This window comes from Micropterus dolomieu, linkage group LG02, assembly GCF_021292245.1.
Source record: "Micropterus dolomieu isolate WLL.071019.BEF.003 ecotype Adirondacks linkage group LG02, ASM2129224v1, whole genome shotgun sequence".
Classification (NCBI taxonomy): Eukaryota; Metazoa; Chordata; class Actinopteri; order Centrarchiformes; family Centrarchidae; genus Micropterus; species Micropterus dolomieu.
This window is the reverse complement of record NC_060151.1, coordinates 27,231,858-27,248,931: the sequence shown is the minus strand read 5'-3', so window position 1 is coordinate 27,248,931 and position 17,074 is coordinate 27,231,858. Positions and strand designations below refer to the sequence as shown.

At 38.7% G+C, this 17,074-nt stretch overlaps 3 protein-coding genes across 5 annotated transcripts in view; 2 read left to right on the top strand and 1 right to left on the bottom strand.

Moving 5' to 3' along the window:
- The window catches only part of map2k4a (mitogen-activated protein kinase kinase 4a), a 13,949-nt gene extending 6,025 nt beyond the window's left edge, over window positions 1-7,924 (bottom strand). Inside the window, exons 1-9 of one of the 3 annotated variants that reach the window (XM_046040887.1) lie at window positions 7,448-7,924; window positions 6,540-6,575; window positions 5,490-5,522; window positions 3,410-3,512; window positions 3,106-3,280; window positions 2,890-3,009; window positions 2,678-2,797; window positions 2,533-2,584; window positions 2,313-2,440 (exon numbers count right to left, since the gene is read on the bottom strand). In XM_046040887.1, the coding sequence (XP_045896843.1) occupies window positions 2,313-2,440; window positions 2,533-2,584; window positions 2,678-2,797; window positions 2,890-3,009; window positions 3,106-3,280; window positions 3,410-3,512; window positions 5,490-5,522; window positions 6,540-6,575; window positions 7,448-7,598 (918 nt within the window). In that variant the 5' untranslated portion in view covers window positions 7,599-7,924. The remainder of the gene's footprint in view (window positions 1-2,312; window positions 2,441-2,532; window positions 2,585-2,677; window positions 2,798-2,889; window positions 3,010-3,105; window positions 3,281-3,409; window positions 3,513-5,489; window positions 5,523-6,539; window positions 6,576-7,447) is intronic. The other 2 variants (XM_046040901.1, XM_046040893.1) reach the window with 2 other exon arrangements.
- A 1,330-nt stretch (window positions 7,925-9,254) lies between these two features.
- tmem220 (transmembrane protein 220) lies at window positions 9,255-11,557 on the top strand (the record flags this gene model as incomplete). The annotated part of the gene is given in 6 exon segments (XM_046043165.1): window positions 9,255-9,401; window positions 9,492-9,521; window positions 9,598-9,658; window positions 9,943-10,066; window positions 10,912-10,971; window positions 11,075-11,557. Coding segments are annotated over 6 exon segments (513 nt in total). The 3' UTR covers window positions 11,208-11,557.
- Window positions 11,558-11,675: 118 nt separating this feature from the next.
- LOC123967128 (protein SCO1 homolog, mitochondrial) lies at window positions 11,676-16,707 on the top strand. The gene is made up of 7 exons (XM_046043153.1): window positions 11,676-12,021; window positions 13,369-13,488; window positions 14,412-14,502; window positions 14,630-14,827; window positions 14,932-15,024; window positions 15,977-16,092; window positions 16,221-16,707. The coding sequence occupies exons 1-7, from the start codon at window positions 11,857-11,859 to the stop codon at window positions 16,353-16,355; spliced, it is 918 nt and encodes a 305-aa protein (XP_045899109.1). The 5' UTR covers window positions 11,676-11,856; the 3' UTR covers window positions 16,356-16,707.
- The last annotated feature ends 367 nt before the right edge of the window (window positions 16,708-17,074 follow it).

The window sequence follows — 17,074 nt, the reverse complement described above, 5'->3', positions numbered from 1 at the left end:
TAAATTTTGCATTTCCTTTGGAAATCAAGGTCCCAGAGTCTGGAGGAAGAGAGGAGAGGCACAGAATCCACGTTGCTTGAAGTCCAGTGTAAAGTTTCCACAGTCAGTGATGGTTTGGGGTGCCATGTCATCTGCTGGTGTTGGTCCACTGTGTTTTCTGAGGTCCAAGGTCAACGCAGCCGTCTACCAGGAAGTTTTAGAGCACTTCATGCTTCCTGCTGCTGACCAACTTCATGGAGATGCAGATTTCATTTTCCAACAGGACTTGGCACCTACACACAGTGCCAAAGCTACCAGTACCTGGTTTAAGGACCATGGTATCCCTGTGCTTAATTAGCCAGCAAACTCACCTGACTTTAACCCTATAGAAAATCTATGGGGTATTGTGAAGAGGAAGATGCGATACGCCAGACCCAACAATGCAGAAGAGCTGAAGGCCACTATCAGAGCAACCTGGGCTCTCATAACACCTGAGCTGTGCCACAGACTGATCGACTCCATGCCACGCCGCATTGCTGCAGTAATTCAGGCAAAAGGAGCCCCAACCAAGTATTGAGTGCTGTACATGCTCATACTTTTCATGTATATTTCATTCCAAGTTTCACTTTTTGAATGGAATTACTGATTACTAATTATATGACCAGCACCTGCATAGAAGATTTTTCATCATTACACATCAGTCCTCTGTGGCTCTGGAGGAGCTTCCTGAAATCTGAAAAAAATAACCTTGATGATGCCAGAGTGATGTCATCAAGGTCATCTCAGTTTGGGCTTAGACAGGACGCCTGCGTTACAAACTGGAGGTGTGGAGTTTGAAAGATACGGGCATTTACCAGAGAAAGAGGTTCAAATGAAAAGCTTTAGTCGAGTTGCATTATGGGAAATGTAGGCAGTGTTTTTTGAGCTTGGCCCTTATGTCCCGCTTCAGTTTTGACCATTTTTTCTCCTTTAATCAACAATGTAAAGCCTTAAATAGAAATTTCAAATGTAACTTAAATCATGTAATGTACCAGACTGTCGTGAGTAGTTTCCTTTTCCAATGCACACACAATCAGAGTCTGTAGGTCGTTGATGGGGTCGCTGATCAAGTATGGAGATTTCAAATCCCACTCTCTTCATCAAACATCGACTACCGCTGGCATTTCAAGACTGTTACACTGGTAACCTTTTGCATTTTCACAGCCAACGACAGAGGAAGATATTACCAGAGACTCGCTTCAGAAGACATTTACATTACATTAACTCATTTAGCTGATGCTTTTATCCAAATTGACTTGCAATTGGTTTGTCAGATGTTGCATGCCTCTGGGGCAGCTAGGGGTTAAGTGTCTTGTTCCATCGCCACCCTAGACATTTACCTGTGAAGGCTTAAAAAAACTTAAAAAATGCAAAGGGAAACAGCAATTCCTTACAACAATCTTCTGGACCTTTTAGGGTCAAACGCAACTTGACTTCCCTTTTCCAAGCAGGTTTGAGTCAAGGCTCGATCATTCAGTGTTGTTCATCAGCACCAGTTAAACCAGCTATACGGATTCATGAGGAATTATCTTACAGACACTCACAATAATATAACCACTTCTGTCTTCTGCCAGCAGACGAGTCAGACGCCTGCTCTGACTCATTTCCCTATCCAATTTTATTGAAATGATAGAACTGTTTGCTTTAACGCTTTGTCACTAGACAGGACACAGTTGAGGAAAGAATCCTTTATTTTGGAGATGCAGGATGTGAGCCAGGTTGATCAAACCACCACTGTCCCTTTATGGTGCAAGATCTATACGATTAATTTTGTGTATGATCAAAGTTTTACAATCTACCACATATTCTTTTTTTAAACCTGTTGTGAGTGTTCAAGCCATGCCACTCGGCAGCCATCTTGGCAACGCCTCCGGGCAGCTGTTTCGAACTGACAAGACCAGGCTCCTATCTGAATGAATTGGGAGAGAGCCAGAACTGCAGTTTTACTGGTCACTGGGAAATAAAAAACTACATGAATAGAAACAGCAGTAAAATCTCATAAAAATAAATATAATCGCTGAATAAAAAAAAAAAGCATTTTTCCTGACCGGTAATACTTCCACTACACATGCGTCACTACTACCACACAAGCACAGTCGAAGTAAAATAGACCCTTTACGTCAGTGGAACTACACGATTGGCTGAAATAAGATTCCCGCTTTGGCTGTTAAAATCAGACGATTGGCTTTTTACCGGGAGGGATCTTTGCCGTTACGGGCTTTCCCCATAGAGTTGTATTAGGGATGTGATGGAGTGGCGTTTCTCCTCTATAAAACGTCTCTGGTGCTACTTACTGCCATGTAGGGTCTGCAGCCTGCATCTCTGGTTTTGGCAATGGAGTCCACCAGCTGACCACTGATGCCAAAGTCACACAGCTTTATGTTGCCGTTCCTGTCCAGGAGGATGTTTGACGGCTTGATGTCTGAGGGAGAATGAAGAGAAACGTGCGATAAAAAAAATTAAAAAGACACCTGGTGCACAATAAGATTAAGAAGGCGTCTGGTATTGTCTTACCTCTGTGTATTATTTTCAAGTTTTCTTTTAAGTGGTTAAGTGCCTTCACAGTCTGTGAAACACAGAGAAGGTTTAGCAGCAGGAGTCAAAATTTAACTCTATTTTTCTATAAAAAAAGTGGAATATAATCGTCACCAAAACTTACAGCTAGTGTTATTTTTCCTAATATTTCCTCTGGAATCACGTCGTCTAATGAGCAATATACAAACTTGTAAAATTTGTCTAACGAGGTAGCCATAAGTTCCATACAAATCCAACAGTCACCCTGAAACACAAGAAATTCAGTCATGCGTTTGAGAAAAATAAAACACTGTGTGAAGAAAAATATAGTAAAGTGGAAATGTGAGTTCATATCACCTCTCTGAACAGAGCACCATAAAACTGCACGATGTAAGGACAATCACTACTTCTCACGACCACATCCAAGTCCATCAGCAGCTGCTTCTGCTCCTTCTCATCAACTGTTGACCGAATTCTCTGTGAAACAAACACAGCACACAGAAAAATCAAAGACGTGTGGCTCTACAAGTTATTAATCTGCATCTGGATATCTACGTGCCCAAGGTAAATCACCTTGACCGCCATGATCTGGTTACTCGGCTTGTGCACCATCTTGTTGACGGAGCCGTAAGCCCCGCGGCCGATCTCGCCCAAATCTTTGAGATCCTCGGCCGTGAAGTCCCAGTGCTGCTCCGCGGAGATCTTCAACTTTCCTGATGACTCGATGCTGTGCGTTCTCAGCCTCTCTCTGCCAGAAACCAGAAGCGTTTGCGTGTTAAGATACAGAGAAACAGGCAAAACATCGAAATGCTTTAACCCTGCACTTATTTTGCAAGACTTACATCATGAACGGAGGAAAGCCCGGGGGTTTACTCACATGTGCGGGTTCTGAAAGGGCGGCCCCGCCGTGTTCAGTGTGAATCTGGCCGTGGGTTTGATCGGAGGGTTGGCAAAGTTCAGCTTCAGGGCTTTGCGTTTACCTGAGCAGAAAAAGAAACAGCAATGGGATCAGATCCTACACGAAGCAACAAATGTGGAGGATTGAGCAAGACCAACAGCAAACTCATCCCACGTGAAAAGGTCAGAATGATGATAAGTGAGTGAAAACAACACAAACCATAAAATGAGGGAAAAGAGGAGGCAAGTAAATTTACTCAAATCCATGGAGGGCATGCTTTCCATAGAACAAGGGGACGCAAACTGGCAACTTCTGCATCACCATATACGGATGTTTTACTAAACACGTTCCAGATTTGTGGTCATATTTCCAAAAATATACTCACCTATGAGCCTTGGATAAGTTTCTCAACAAATCCCATGAAAAAAACAAAACCAACAATTGGTTCTACTAACAAGTACTGTGTGTGTATCACAGCCTGATATATGGTCATTCTCTGTTGTCCAGAACCTATTAATAACATATCAATGAGACACACTGTTGCACTGGATGACATCTTCCTTCATCACCATGAATAAACACTGTAGGTTATTGTGACTTTGTTAGGGTTTTTTTTTTAAATTTAAGATTAATGTCCGTAGGAACTGTCGGGCTTGGAGTGAAACTGAGACTAACTATTCGTTTTGATATTTTCATGGGATCTCTTACCAATAAGACAAATGTAGAGTAAGACTTTCTGCATTTATTGTTCTTACACTTACACTCATCAGTTAAAGAATGAATGGGTGCAGTTCAGCCTTTAAAAGAAGCTTAATTTGCAACGCAATGGCTAATTGCAATATATTTCTATATCTTTACAGTACTTTTTATATATACACATACATACACATATGTGTGTATGATGATATAGCACAGTTTCTGGAAAAGCAATTGAGAAACTGTTCGAATACCTCTACTATTTATTCTGCCTGCTTTGCAATATGATAACTATGACAGACATCTCAGTGTGCATATTGTCATATCGCCTAACTCTGTCTTAGTCTGGTGTCACCTGTCCAGCAGCAGCCCAACGCATTTGGCTATTTATCAGTGTGTGTGCTGCTTTCAGGCTTTTGGTAGAACTACATTTTCTTTCCACTTTCTTACAGTCATATATTCATGTCTAAATCCTATATTTGATGCAGGTGCAGAAACGCAGCATGCTGCTAAAATCCCAAACACCTACATTCACAGTGCAAACACACCAACCCACACGTAAACATAAAAGTAGGGGGAGAAAGAAAACACTGATACATGACATGCTTCTCAAGGCCAACTGCTTTGATTTTCACCTTCAATGGCAGGAAAGCGCCCCACGCTCGCTCCACCCAAAATACCACAAAAATGTGTGTGCACTTGAATTCCAATAAGCTTGAAAGGAAAACATCGCTTGACATGACAACTTTCGAGTGTGCGCTCCTTGTCTCGACAGGCAACTGCTATGCTGAAGTGTTCCCATGCCAAAAAAGCAAACAAAACAACAAAATAAATGTGACAACACTACAGGCACTACTTTTGCTTGTTAGTCACACACTGAAACCCCTTGAGGTAGAGCTTCCATTACAGCATTTAACTGGGAGTTTAATTAATGAACACACAGTGTTTATTTAGTTGGGGCTCTCAGAGGCGTAAGAGTCAGTTCAGACAATCTTGTGCCAACATATCAATGGAAGCTCTGAATTTTAGGCTTGTGCCGATGAGAACAAATACACCATACCAGTAATTGTTTTTGACGACAATTTGCTGACTCAGTCGGACACTAAACTGCACTTACAGGGCAGCAGAGAAATTCTGAAGTGGATAATAAAACCTCTTTGTATAACAGATAAAACTCCTGTTATCTGAGCAAGTCATATTAAGCACTGAACTATTAGCTACCGGCACAAGCCTACTTGAACCCATCGGAAGTCTTGACTTGGATTAGTTGAGGACAGCAGGACAGACTCCCCCATACCAGACTGTCAGGCGGAAACAAAGGGATGAGAACTGTTGATGCTGAAGCAAAAGAGGTTTGGCTTACTTGGGGGAGCTCCAGACAGGTTTATCTGAAACCCTAGAGGTGAGAAGACAGCTTTTATTTTCTTCATATTTCACCTTCAGTTTGCCAGCTTGTTACGTCTTCTTCAAGAGACTGCTTTGTTAGTTAGACTTCAGAGACTTAATGTAACCTCCCCTCCCTAAAAAAAAAAATAATAATAATTCACCTCTCCCTGCAATAAAAATGTGTCCGTGTCACCCAACAAACCCGGATTAACAGGAATCCTGCAGGGTTACAATTGACAAATAAATCACAGAAATTGGCCTTGTTTTGCTAACATATCAAACATACTGGGGAATTATGTAGCAGGTTAAATGCATCATCTGCAGGGTAATGCATTAGCATGCACACGCATTTATGAAACAACTACTTGAGTATGGTGAAGAATGTCATGTGTCAGTCAGTGTAACAAATGAAGGAAGTAAAACAACCTGAAGATAAAAAGGGATCTACAAGTGAGAGTGAATTACCACCATGAAATGGTTTTTGGAACGAAGACACATTACTGTTTAATAAACATTTTTCAGCTCACCATTCAGCATCATGTCAGGAATTAGGAATCATTAGTTAGCAGCATTAAGATAAAAAGTGAAATATGGTCAGGGAGATGTGATTAAAAGCACATGATTACACAGGACTAAATGTAAAATACCTGGTAAATTAAAGCCTGGATTATTATTACTGTTAGGATTAGAAGTAGAATCACCTTCTTTATAAAAAAAAGGGAAACCAGAGATATAAACTTAACATGCATCTCATGTGTAAATCCAAATGTTTTGATTAATTAAATCATCACGTAAAAGTTAAATGAAGAAATAAATCAACCAAAGTGCTAACAATAGAAATTATATTTAACACTGTCATTCAGGAATTTTAAAGCAAGCACCAAATCTAATGAAGCATTATACTTGATCTGTGGTTAACTCTTGCTTCTTGGAACTTCGTCACTTTGTACATAAAACAAAAACTCCAACTGGATTTTTAATTAAACTGTTCATCCTGCTCCAGTAAGTCAAGGAAGTGTGTAGCTACCTGTTTCACTCTGACATCTCCAGCAGGTGTTGGTCTCTGAAAGTTAAAATGAGACATTGTTTGTACAAAAATACAACACTGACATGAACATTTGGTTTAGTTGTGTTGTGAGAGTGACAGATATTTCTGACAAAAACTGAGCAGCTTCAGGTTTCACTGAGCTCAGGCCATCCAGGCAGGTACATACATGTACTCACTAGTGCAAGATACATTTGTAAAGAAGGGATTCACCCACCAAACTTCACAACCAAAGGTATCATTAAGAGTTGGTTTTGCATATTACCAGTCACATACACCCAAATGAATCATGACTTCACATAGTTTCTTCATTGTGAAGGTGTTTTGATAAAATCGGCGTATTTAACTTTAATATTGCGCTTATTCAAATTAAGTGTTGTGGAAGAAGAATGAAGCTTAATTTAGGCACATCAGTCGTCGTGAATGTCAAGGGGCTGTCATTCAAACACACGATGACACACTGATTAAATCTATGCGGAATGGTGTATCTTTACGGTTTGTGAGATTTAAAATTGATTAATGTATTATTTGGCTTCTATGACACATGTAGCTATAGCCGGGACTAATAATTGCTCATTTTTGGAATGGAGTTTGGCGAGATTTACCGCAGGCATGAGAAAACAGAATGTAACCGGGCTACAAAATGTCAAAATGGTGCCAAGGGCATTAAATGCATTTTGTGAGATATGAGAAAATAAATCATTTGCCAATTGATGAACTCGGGAAATTAAGAATTCCTCCTGGGAAAGACACTAGTCCGGTTCCCTTGGGAATCATTTTTGAGTCCTGGGAGTAGCCTGAGCCTCCCACGGCTAGCCCTGCTAACATTAACCTTCACTGCAGCAGAATGTGAGCCCCCCAGCTCCAAGCAGATATTTGTACACACTCACCCTGCATGCTGCTCATTGTAGTAATGTGCTGAGACTGGGACTGGTGGTGGTGGTTAGCTGCAGATCCGGCGTTATTGCTGCTGTTGTGGCTGCTGGGTGTTGTTGAGTTGTTAGGACTGGGAGTCGCCATTGTTGTGTGTTTGAATTCCATCAGCAGCACCGGGCTGCAATGCAGATTAACGGTGAGCAACTTCACCCGTCCCTCCCTGCCACAACAATCACCGCCTCACTAACGGCAACTTCGAGCCGCAAAACTGTGGAATTGTTTATTTAAAAAAAAAAAAATCGTTGAATTGTTTAGAATTTCTTAAAAAGTTTTGGGCTACGTTAAAAGCGACTGGCGTGGTAACGTTAACAAAAACAAACACCCAGCTAGGCTAAGCTAAATAAGCTGGCTAGCAAGCTTTACGACCCGCAATCAGCTGACCAACTGACACTGACATGTCAACACCCACAGCGTCCCGGAGCTAACAGCAAGCTAGCGACAGTTAGCCGAGGCGAGACCGGATGTGACGTAGTACGGTTCATTAAAATGTGTTTTTAATAATCGTTAAAAATAAAACAAAAACCTCTTTTATAACTTATTATTAAAATTATTATATATTTTATTTTATTTGTCCTGGTCTAATCTGTCTTTATATTTTCTGTTGTTGCCTTATTGTAGTGCCAGTGTTAATGTAAATTGCCCTGTTCATCGAAGCTCGTTTAATAAAGGCAATATATTTTTATAATAATAATTTTAAAAATGTGTTTTATAATTACTTTAAGTCAAGTCATCAATTATGCAATTTATGCTTATAGTTTTAGTTTTTTCGTTGAGACAATAAAGTATATGATTCTAATTTATGTGTTTATTTAGATTTAATCTAGTTATCTTTAGCACTTTGCCAATATTAACTATGGGAAAATATGACGAAACACAATGCTTGATTGACAGTTTGGACTCATAAGAAAAATGCAAAGGTAATAGATTGGACTTACAAGGATGAGGAAAGGGCAATATATGAAATATGTATGGAAATAAATATATATATATAATGAACAAACAAATGTGAAATGTATGTATTTATTTTTTTATTCACTTTGAGTGTTCTATAAATGGGAAGTTAACTTATTATTTATTATATTTCTTATTAAATGTCTTTATTTATTGTAGGTTTCAGTTTTTATATACAGACCATGGTTTCAGTTGGTGGTATTCCTTTTCTGTCTCTTTGTTTGCATGTGTATGTTCATCCTTTCGACCTTGTGTTATAATAGTAATACATAAACAACGACTAATAAAATGAATCTATGCTTGAAACTTTATTATTCATATTTATTATATAGGATTATCCAATAACCATTTTATGACTAGCATTGACAATCTTATGATTTAATGATTGTATTTTGTAAAGTGATACAGGAAGGTATCTCGCTTCAGTGAGCCCAGCTTGACGTCACTGCGGTCGTGGAAAATGTGCGCTCGTTTAGTTGCACGGAGCTGCCAGAGCGGGAACACGTTAAGAATTTTATCCAACGTAGTTCAGTAAAATAGACAGTACGGGGTATTTTTCCCCACGCTAGTAGACAGCTTTGTCAGAGGACATATAAATAACAATACTGTAATCATAAAATCTGTATCTTTGGGTGCAGAGATGACAAAATTAGAGAAAGCATTGAAGATCCGCCTATAATGATGGCCTGTGGTCCTAAAGGGCTGTGTGGCATTAAATAATTTTGGGAATTGTGGTCCAAATCTATGGTCCAAACATGTCAATACAACATGCAGAATTCGTAGTTGACATCAAACAAACCCTTTCAGCAGACTCGAAGGACGCCCAGGCGGGGAGGTGAAAGGTTGGAAGCAATGGGGGAAGTTTGTAGAGAGAACACCAAGTCATGGCTTTCTGTGATTTGGCAAGTCTGCAACGTTTCCATGTCTTTATTCTTCGCTCTTGCAACATATGTTCAGGTGAGCGCTTAGTTTCTCATATATAGCCTAAGGCATAATTTTCTTCAAAGTCCGGATCATTAACGAAAACATACTGTGCCCCGATTTCAGATTAATGACCCGGACGCGGGGTTATGGATGGTGAGATTTCAAGCATTTCGCACATATAGTATCTGTTTGTGATTTGTTATTTACACCACCTTTCTTTCTGTTCCAGGTGGGTTATAGTGTTCCTACAGTCCTGTGTGCGGTTATCGGCTGGAAACCCCATGTGACAGGTAGACACATACGTTTTTTACTGTCACTTCACTCAATGAACTGCACATTAAGATTAAAAGTGAATGAATCCAGGGACTGTCTGTCCCAGTTTAGCCTGTTTTCCACACTTCACAGGCTGTTGAACTCTGCATGAATGCACATTTACAGTGCTGATAGCGCCATCAAGTGGCTTTATCATGACTGCACAGGTCACTAAAGCTCAACCTTAACAGATTCAGAAACTGCAGAGCTGATTTGTACATTTAGACCCTTTTTTTGCATGTTTTTCTTGGCTTCCTTGCAGAGACTTTGACCTGGAGGCATGTTGCAGATCTCCATGTGATGATCTCCAGCGCCGTTGTTGCCATGTTGGCATGGAGTCTTAATAAAGAGCGAATCACAGAGATCTTACAACAGGAGGAGGGCAGGTAGACTCTGTCTTACTGTTGGACTGTTACTTAAGGTAGCTGTGCAGTGTGCAGCACTGCAGTGATCTAACAAGCGTGCCAAACTTGTATGTGCATTTTTGCACGTCAAAATTTTTTATATGTACATTTTTAAAAACAGACACCTCATCTCTCATTATATATTACTTGGATTATTCAAAGTGGATTCTTTAAAAATTATTACAAGAAACTGAACGCAACAGGAAAGTCTGAGTATATATGATTGGAAAGAACCAGTGGGACAAGTTAAAAGCACAAAGAGATTTATTTTCTTATGTGCGATTACACTTACAATGTAATGCCAGACTCATAAACCGCTTTATTCCCCAGGCTGTCAGGAAGCTGAACTCTCTCCCCTCTCTTCCACCCCCTCCCCACTTTTTTGCACCATTATGTCATATCTTACATTTTGCACCATCAAATGTATGTTTATCTTGCTACCAAAACTTGGTTTGCTGCAGTTTTTGTATATAGCAAATTTGCACTATTATATCATACAGGAAGTTTCTCGTCTTTGCTGTTTTTTTTTGTATAAGTACCTTTTGTTTTGTTTTTAAACCAAAAATAACATCTAAGTCGTTTGTTTTTTGGCATTTTATTTAATTATTTCACTGTGTTCTTCATGTCTGGTACTTGTGGAGAAATTGACGACAAAGCTGACTGAATAGTTCAACACAATGCATTCAGGGTAACAGACCTACTACAGAAATGCTTAATGAATTTAATTACTGCTAATAAGGTATAACAAAATAGCTCATAAAATTGTAGGCATAACTGATTCAGGTAAACATAATAATGTGAATTTTAACCTATTTTTTCCCCTTTAGAGAATTCTCTGGTCTCACGTTGACGGTTGTTTGGCTGCTCCTGTGTCGCCACTCTGGAAGGTAAAATTAAGGTGTAACCAGTAGATGTATTTCTATTCTCACAAATAAAATTGGTGTAATGTACTGCAATAAGAAGCTTTGTATGTGTCTCTTCTCTGTTCAGAGCTCCAGTCGGGATGCTCAGAGTCTCAACAGCTGTTGCAATCACGGTCTTCCCCTTCGTGTCCTGGCTTTACTACTTTATCAACAAGGAGCTGACATCAAACTGGCCTTCACATTGTAAAACTGTTATTTAGACATCAGCTTCTTGTCCCCTTTTTGGCTTAAATATTCCTTTTTATTATGTTCTTTGACTGAAAAAAATCCACATGACAGCTATTAACAAACTAAAACTATTTCTTATCCAGTATTTACCTACACACTGTGTTAATCGGGATTACAAACTCTGTCTTTCTGTTTAAAGTTTATTTTTTAATGTGTAATTTTAGATTTGAGAGATACAAGCTGTTGTTTTTATATTGAAGTTTATTATAACCATGATTTTGGGTTGCGGGGGACGAAAGTCCAAGTACTTTAATATGCTTTCAAATAAAGTACAATGTATAAATACTATGAAATAACATAAATAAACTAATTAAATGTGAAAGTTACACGTTTATTTTTCTATGTAACAATATTTCCCTGCCCTCCAAGGGGCAGCAGAGAGCGCAAGGATGAAAGGACGATAGAAGAAGATGTATCATACGTCATTTCCTGTGTTAATGAGTAACTGCAAAGTAAACACTGATCTGAGAGCAGCCTTTTTTAGTTTGGACTGATATTTTTAACCTCACTTGGAAAATATAAAACTGACACAGGGACAGCAGTTTTACGTTGTACCGTATCTGTCATCACGTTTTCTACACCGCTTCCGTGTTTCAGCAGCGGTTCTGTAAAGGTCCAAACATGAGTGTTTTATATCACAGCCTGTGTTGCCGGTTGCTCCACAGTAACGTTAAAGTCTTACAAACATGTACTCAGACCCAAGCTGTCAGACTGGCACACCATGTTTTACGGAGAGAAACTGGACTGAAAGAAACACTGTCACCGCCCACAGTTCGCTGCTGCCTGGTAGGTCAAAGCTAGCTATCGATATCTGATGTACCACCAAACTCCATTTAGAAAATGGGCAATTTAGCGCACGCGTTAATAGCAAGTTCAACACCACGATTCGTAGCTAAAAAAAACACTTTAACCTTTAATTATCACCTGTCAGTTCGCGTAAACACACCATCTACATGGGAATTATCTTGATACTTGATAGGACAATTACCTATTTATTTATATTCTGTTTTATTTATTCAATGTGTATTTTCTTACATGTTGTGTGTTGTATCTGGAAGTGCTGTAACCATAGGTGTCATTTGCACTGAAAAATGGCTTGATTTTGTCCCCATCACTTTTTATGAAAGCATTTGGTAAAAATGTTCTGGAAAAAAGCTTGCAGCAAGAAATGTTAAATAGCAAATGAAAATGCTTTGAGAAATGTTTAGAAAGAACTTGTAGTGCAATGTAAATATAGAAGAAACAAATGTGTATTGTGCAAAAAAAGAAATATAGAAGAAACCAATGTGTATTGTGCAAAAAAAGAAATATAGAAGAAACCAATGTGTATTGTCCAAAAAAAGAACAGTAACTTAAGCTTAAAAAACAATCTAGTGATTATAAAATGATCTTGGCACCGTTCCTTTTTGTTTTTTCTCAGTTCTCTCCCTGCGAACATGCCAAAGCGAAAGGACGACTAAATCATGCCTTCATGTGTGCCTTCAGGACAAAAATTTCTGAAAGCAATACAGAATGCCTGAGAGCCTTCCTATATTATATTTATATCACCTGCCACCTGACTGTTATTTTTTTCCCTTTACATAATTAAAGACATTTCCAATTGGTGCAGAAGAATTCACCAGAATGCAGGACATTAAGTGTTTAATGCTCAAAACTTTCTGGGGGATGACTCCCAGACCCCCTAATCCTATATATCTGCATTTAAGATGTCTTTAATATAGTTATGAAATATTGTCTCCATCTCATGAACCCAATATAGTGTATCATCACGTTTCGTGAACTAAGTGTCTTGTCACACACCTTATCTGAGCCCCAGTGTTCCCAACACAAAGTGACACCCTTGGCTGTAACAAATGGATTTCCCCAGTGTGGGATCAATAAAGTCTGTGTTATTTATCTTATTTAATCTCAAAACCTCACTTTTTCTTTCGTGCATCGCTTTTTTAAAATGCTGTTGAAATACTAGACAAAACATTTCTTACAGCTAACAATCTAATGAAATATTGTTGCCTGGATTGAAACGAAACTACAAATAATTTAGAAAGCATCTCCAGATACACCACCTGGCTAGATATTGGGATTTAAGGCTTCAACTCAACCAAATCTATTTTTCCTGTCTTTACTTATTAACAGGTGAATGTGAGTCCGTGGTACGCATGCAAACCAGCTCAATGGCTGTATCAACACTCCGTGAGAACACTTTCCTCAATACCTCCACCGCCCTCATCAGGGGATAAGAAGAAGAAGTCTGGGGTAAGTGACAAAGGTTATTGTTAGAGTTGCAACCCCTCAGTTTTGACTTTCCTCAACTCTTAATTAACTGTGAATTCAGTTTCCAGGTTCAAATAGAGTATTCACATGTCACATACACCCTGAAATATAAAGGCTGCAGTTAGTAGAGGTTTTATTTGTCATGATGTAGTAACTTTGTCATGTTGCAGATGCAGTAAGCAGCAACTGCCTTTATATGCCAGTGTACTATTCAAATGTCTGTGATCGTGCATAAGCTGTTTGCAAGGATTTCTCTGATGTGGGTTTAAAAAGGCTACAACAAATATTTTAGGCTAAGGTTTCTAAAAGTCGTTGCTTTGTATGCATCTTTATTATTATTGAGGCGGAAACTTGTTAACTTCAAACTCCAGGAAAGAGCATCTAGGGAAGTGGTTTCATGAAGGTTTGATCTCCAGCTCCCCTCTTGGTTGTGTCTTTGAGCAGTAAACTGAATCCCTTATGTAGTGTCTACATTCACAGAAAATGTTATTAGTTTTTCAAAACCCTCCAACACACTGATTAATGAAATAACAGTATGGAAATGAAAAAGATATTTGGCAGCTTTAAATTAGACCATTGTCAAGGCCTTTAAAACGACATACAAATATCATGAGGCATGAGACAAAATCACCAGAGTGCACTTAAATGAAAAACAGGTGTCTTTCTGACCACAGAGAGAATATTTACAGTTTATTCTAACAATTTAAATATGCAAATAATGATCTGAGTTCGTTAGAGAGGAGAGTCTCTTAACTCTTCATTATCTGCAACATGTGCTTTAGGCAGTCTGGGAAGGAAAACGCTTACAGATTGATTTCCGGGGTTTAGCTGACCCAAGATGCAGTTGTCTTCAACTGTAAAGATTCCTCCATGATTTTAGTTTTGTTGTTGTCTCCTCTCTAAAGCCTGTTACATGGAAATCTTTAGCAATAACATTTGCTATTGGAGGCGCTCTGCTTGGAGGGATGAAATATTTCAAGAAAGAAAAGGAAGAACGTAAGTATTTTATCTCTCGATGTACAGTGCGCATAAAGGGCATAAAATTGATGTGTAAAACATGTTGGTGAATTTAGTAAACAAAGCTAATTTAGCACATTTAATTATTAACTGTTAAATTTTGCAGTGATTGAAAAAGAGCGGACCAAATCTATTGGTCGACCAGCGCTGGGCGGTCCGTTCTCGCTCATCGATCACAACAACAAGCCCTGCAAGAGTGAGGACTTCCTCGGCCAGTGGGTCCTCATCTATTTCGGGTTCACTCACTGCCCGGACATCTGCCCGGATGAAATAGAGAAAATGATTGAAGTGGTGGATGAAATAGGTACTGTAATTGTTTTCATGAGGAATTATGAGACACAAGACACACTTTCCTGTCTTTTACCCTCATTCTCTCAAACATCTTGTTCTCATTTTGTTTTTCCACAGATAAAATAAAGTCTCTCCCAAACCTGACGCCTGTCCTCATCACCATTGATCCTGACAGGGACACACCAGAGGCCATGGCTGCATATGTGAAAGGTATATGTCGATGGAGTAAATTGTGGTTTAACAATAGGGTTGAATTACAGGGAATTGGGAATTGTCTGTGTTTGCGTGTTGAATATTCATATGTTCTAAAACAAAGACCCCTTGTCCAAACCTCATTATTACTATTATGCAACTGTTGCAGCTAAATAGTAAAGTCCAACTTTAAAATACTGTTATAAATTACTATTACCGTAATGACATTTTTAGGTGCACCAGGTTTTTCCTAATTACTTTTATCAGAGCTGCAACAATTAATCGTTTAGTTGTCAACTATTAAATTAATCGGCAACTATTTTGGGAATTGATCGGTTTGAGTGATTTTAAAGGGAAATTCTCTGATTCCAGGTTTTATAAACATTTTTACATTTTATAAACCAAACAAGTAATCGACTTATCGAGAAAATTATCGACAGATTAATCGACGATGAAAATTGCCGTTCGTTGCAGCCTGATAAAATGAATTGTCCTCTTTCACACGTTAGCAAAGGACTGTGTGCAGTTAATCCAGCAGTCGCTTATATCTTAATAACTTCATGCAAAACTGGCAGTTTGAAGCCTCGCTGTCTGGCAAAATACTTAACTTTACACTTAAAGTGTAAAAGTCTGTAAAATGCAGGTGGTTCAACAAGTGGGTTATTTTAAGCCTCCATCCATCATTGATTCATTATCTGCATTACTACATTAAAATTATGGTGACAGATTTGACAGGAAAGAAATTATATATTCTGATAAAGTAGAACTGTGAATGACCGGATGAGTACAAAACACCAATATGTCTAATTATCCTAAAATATGTTTCAGCTGTGAAATGAATTTCGATCATTTAACCACAGATTAAACCACATTATTTACCTATATACTGGACTTTATCCCAGTTATTTATTATTAACAAATGAAGAGATAACTTGCATTATTTCTAATAGATACATTATTCATTTTTCAGAGTTTTCCCCGAAGCTGATTGGCCTGACGGGAACAACAGCTCAGGTTGAGCAGGTTTCCAGATCCTACAGAGTTTACTACAGCCAGGGACCTAAGGATGAAGACAACGACTACATTGTGAGTTAAAACCTGCTCTGTTGTTATTCATACTACATGTCATAACAACGCAAGGATAATAAAGGAGAAAGTATTTTCTCCATGAAGAGAAATATCTCTGTCTGAACTCCACCTGTTTTTGTCTTTAGGTTGATCACACAATCATCATGTACCTTGTGGGACCCGACGGAGAATTTGTGGAGTATTTTGGACAGAACAAAAGAAGCGTGGAGATCACCAACTCAATAGCAGCACATATGAGAAAGTACAAGAAGGCGAAGTGAGCAGCAGCCCATTACTAGCCCCTCACGGACTGACAGATTCTGTCCTCAGGTGTTTGATTTTGTTTACTTAAATCACTCCTGCCATCTTTTATTGGCACTCTGTATTTATTTTAAACATGTCTGCAGTACCATTCTTTTCTATGAGTGAGGTGCAGATGAAAACCGGTCTGACGCCTGATGCTTCTTCATTATTATCCATAATATATTTCATGCTTCTGCTGAATGGACATAATTAGGAAAAGTCTGCTTCAGTCTTAATAATGTGTACACATCCACTGCAATGAGCTCAACATCTCTCACATCTGATGCAAAGAATACTAAAGTACATTTTGTGATAAAATCTAAAATACAACTACGTGTTGGGGGTTTTTTTTGTGCTTGACAAGCAATACTTGTTATTTTACCATTAATGTCCAAATGCTCTGACTCCCAGTTGTAACAGTATAAAAGACACTACAGCGGACTGCACTCCAAGTTTCACCTTGATGGTTTATTTTTCTGGAAACCTTTACCAAATAATCATTTCACTAATGCTAAACTGTAGCTTTAATCTTTGGAGAGATGGTAGTAACTGTAGAAAAATAAGACCTAGAAAGAGTTCATAAGAAAATGTGATGGCTGACAGATGAATTAATGATTGATAAGCCAACAAGTCACAGAGCAGGATTTGAACCCTAAACACCTTTTGGTTGGGAGGCAGCTATTCCAACTATTGAGCT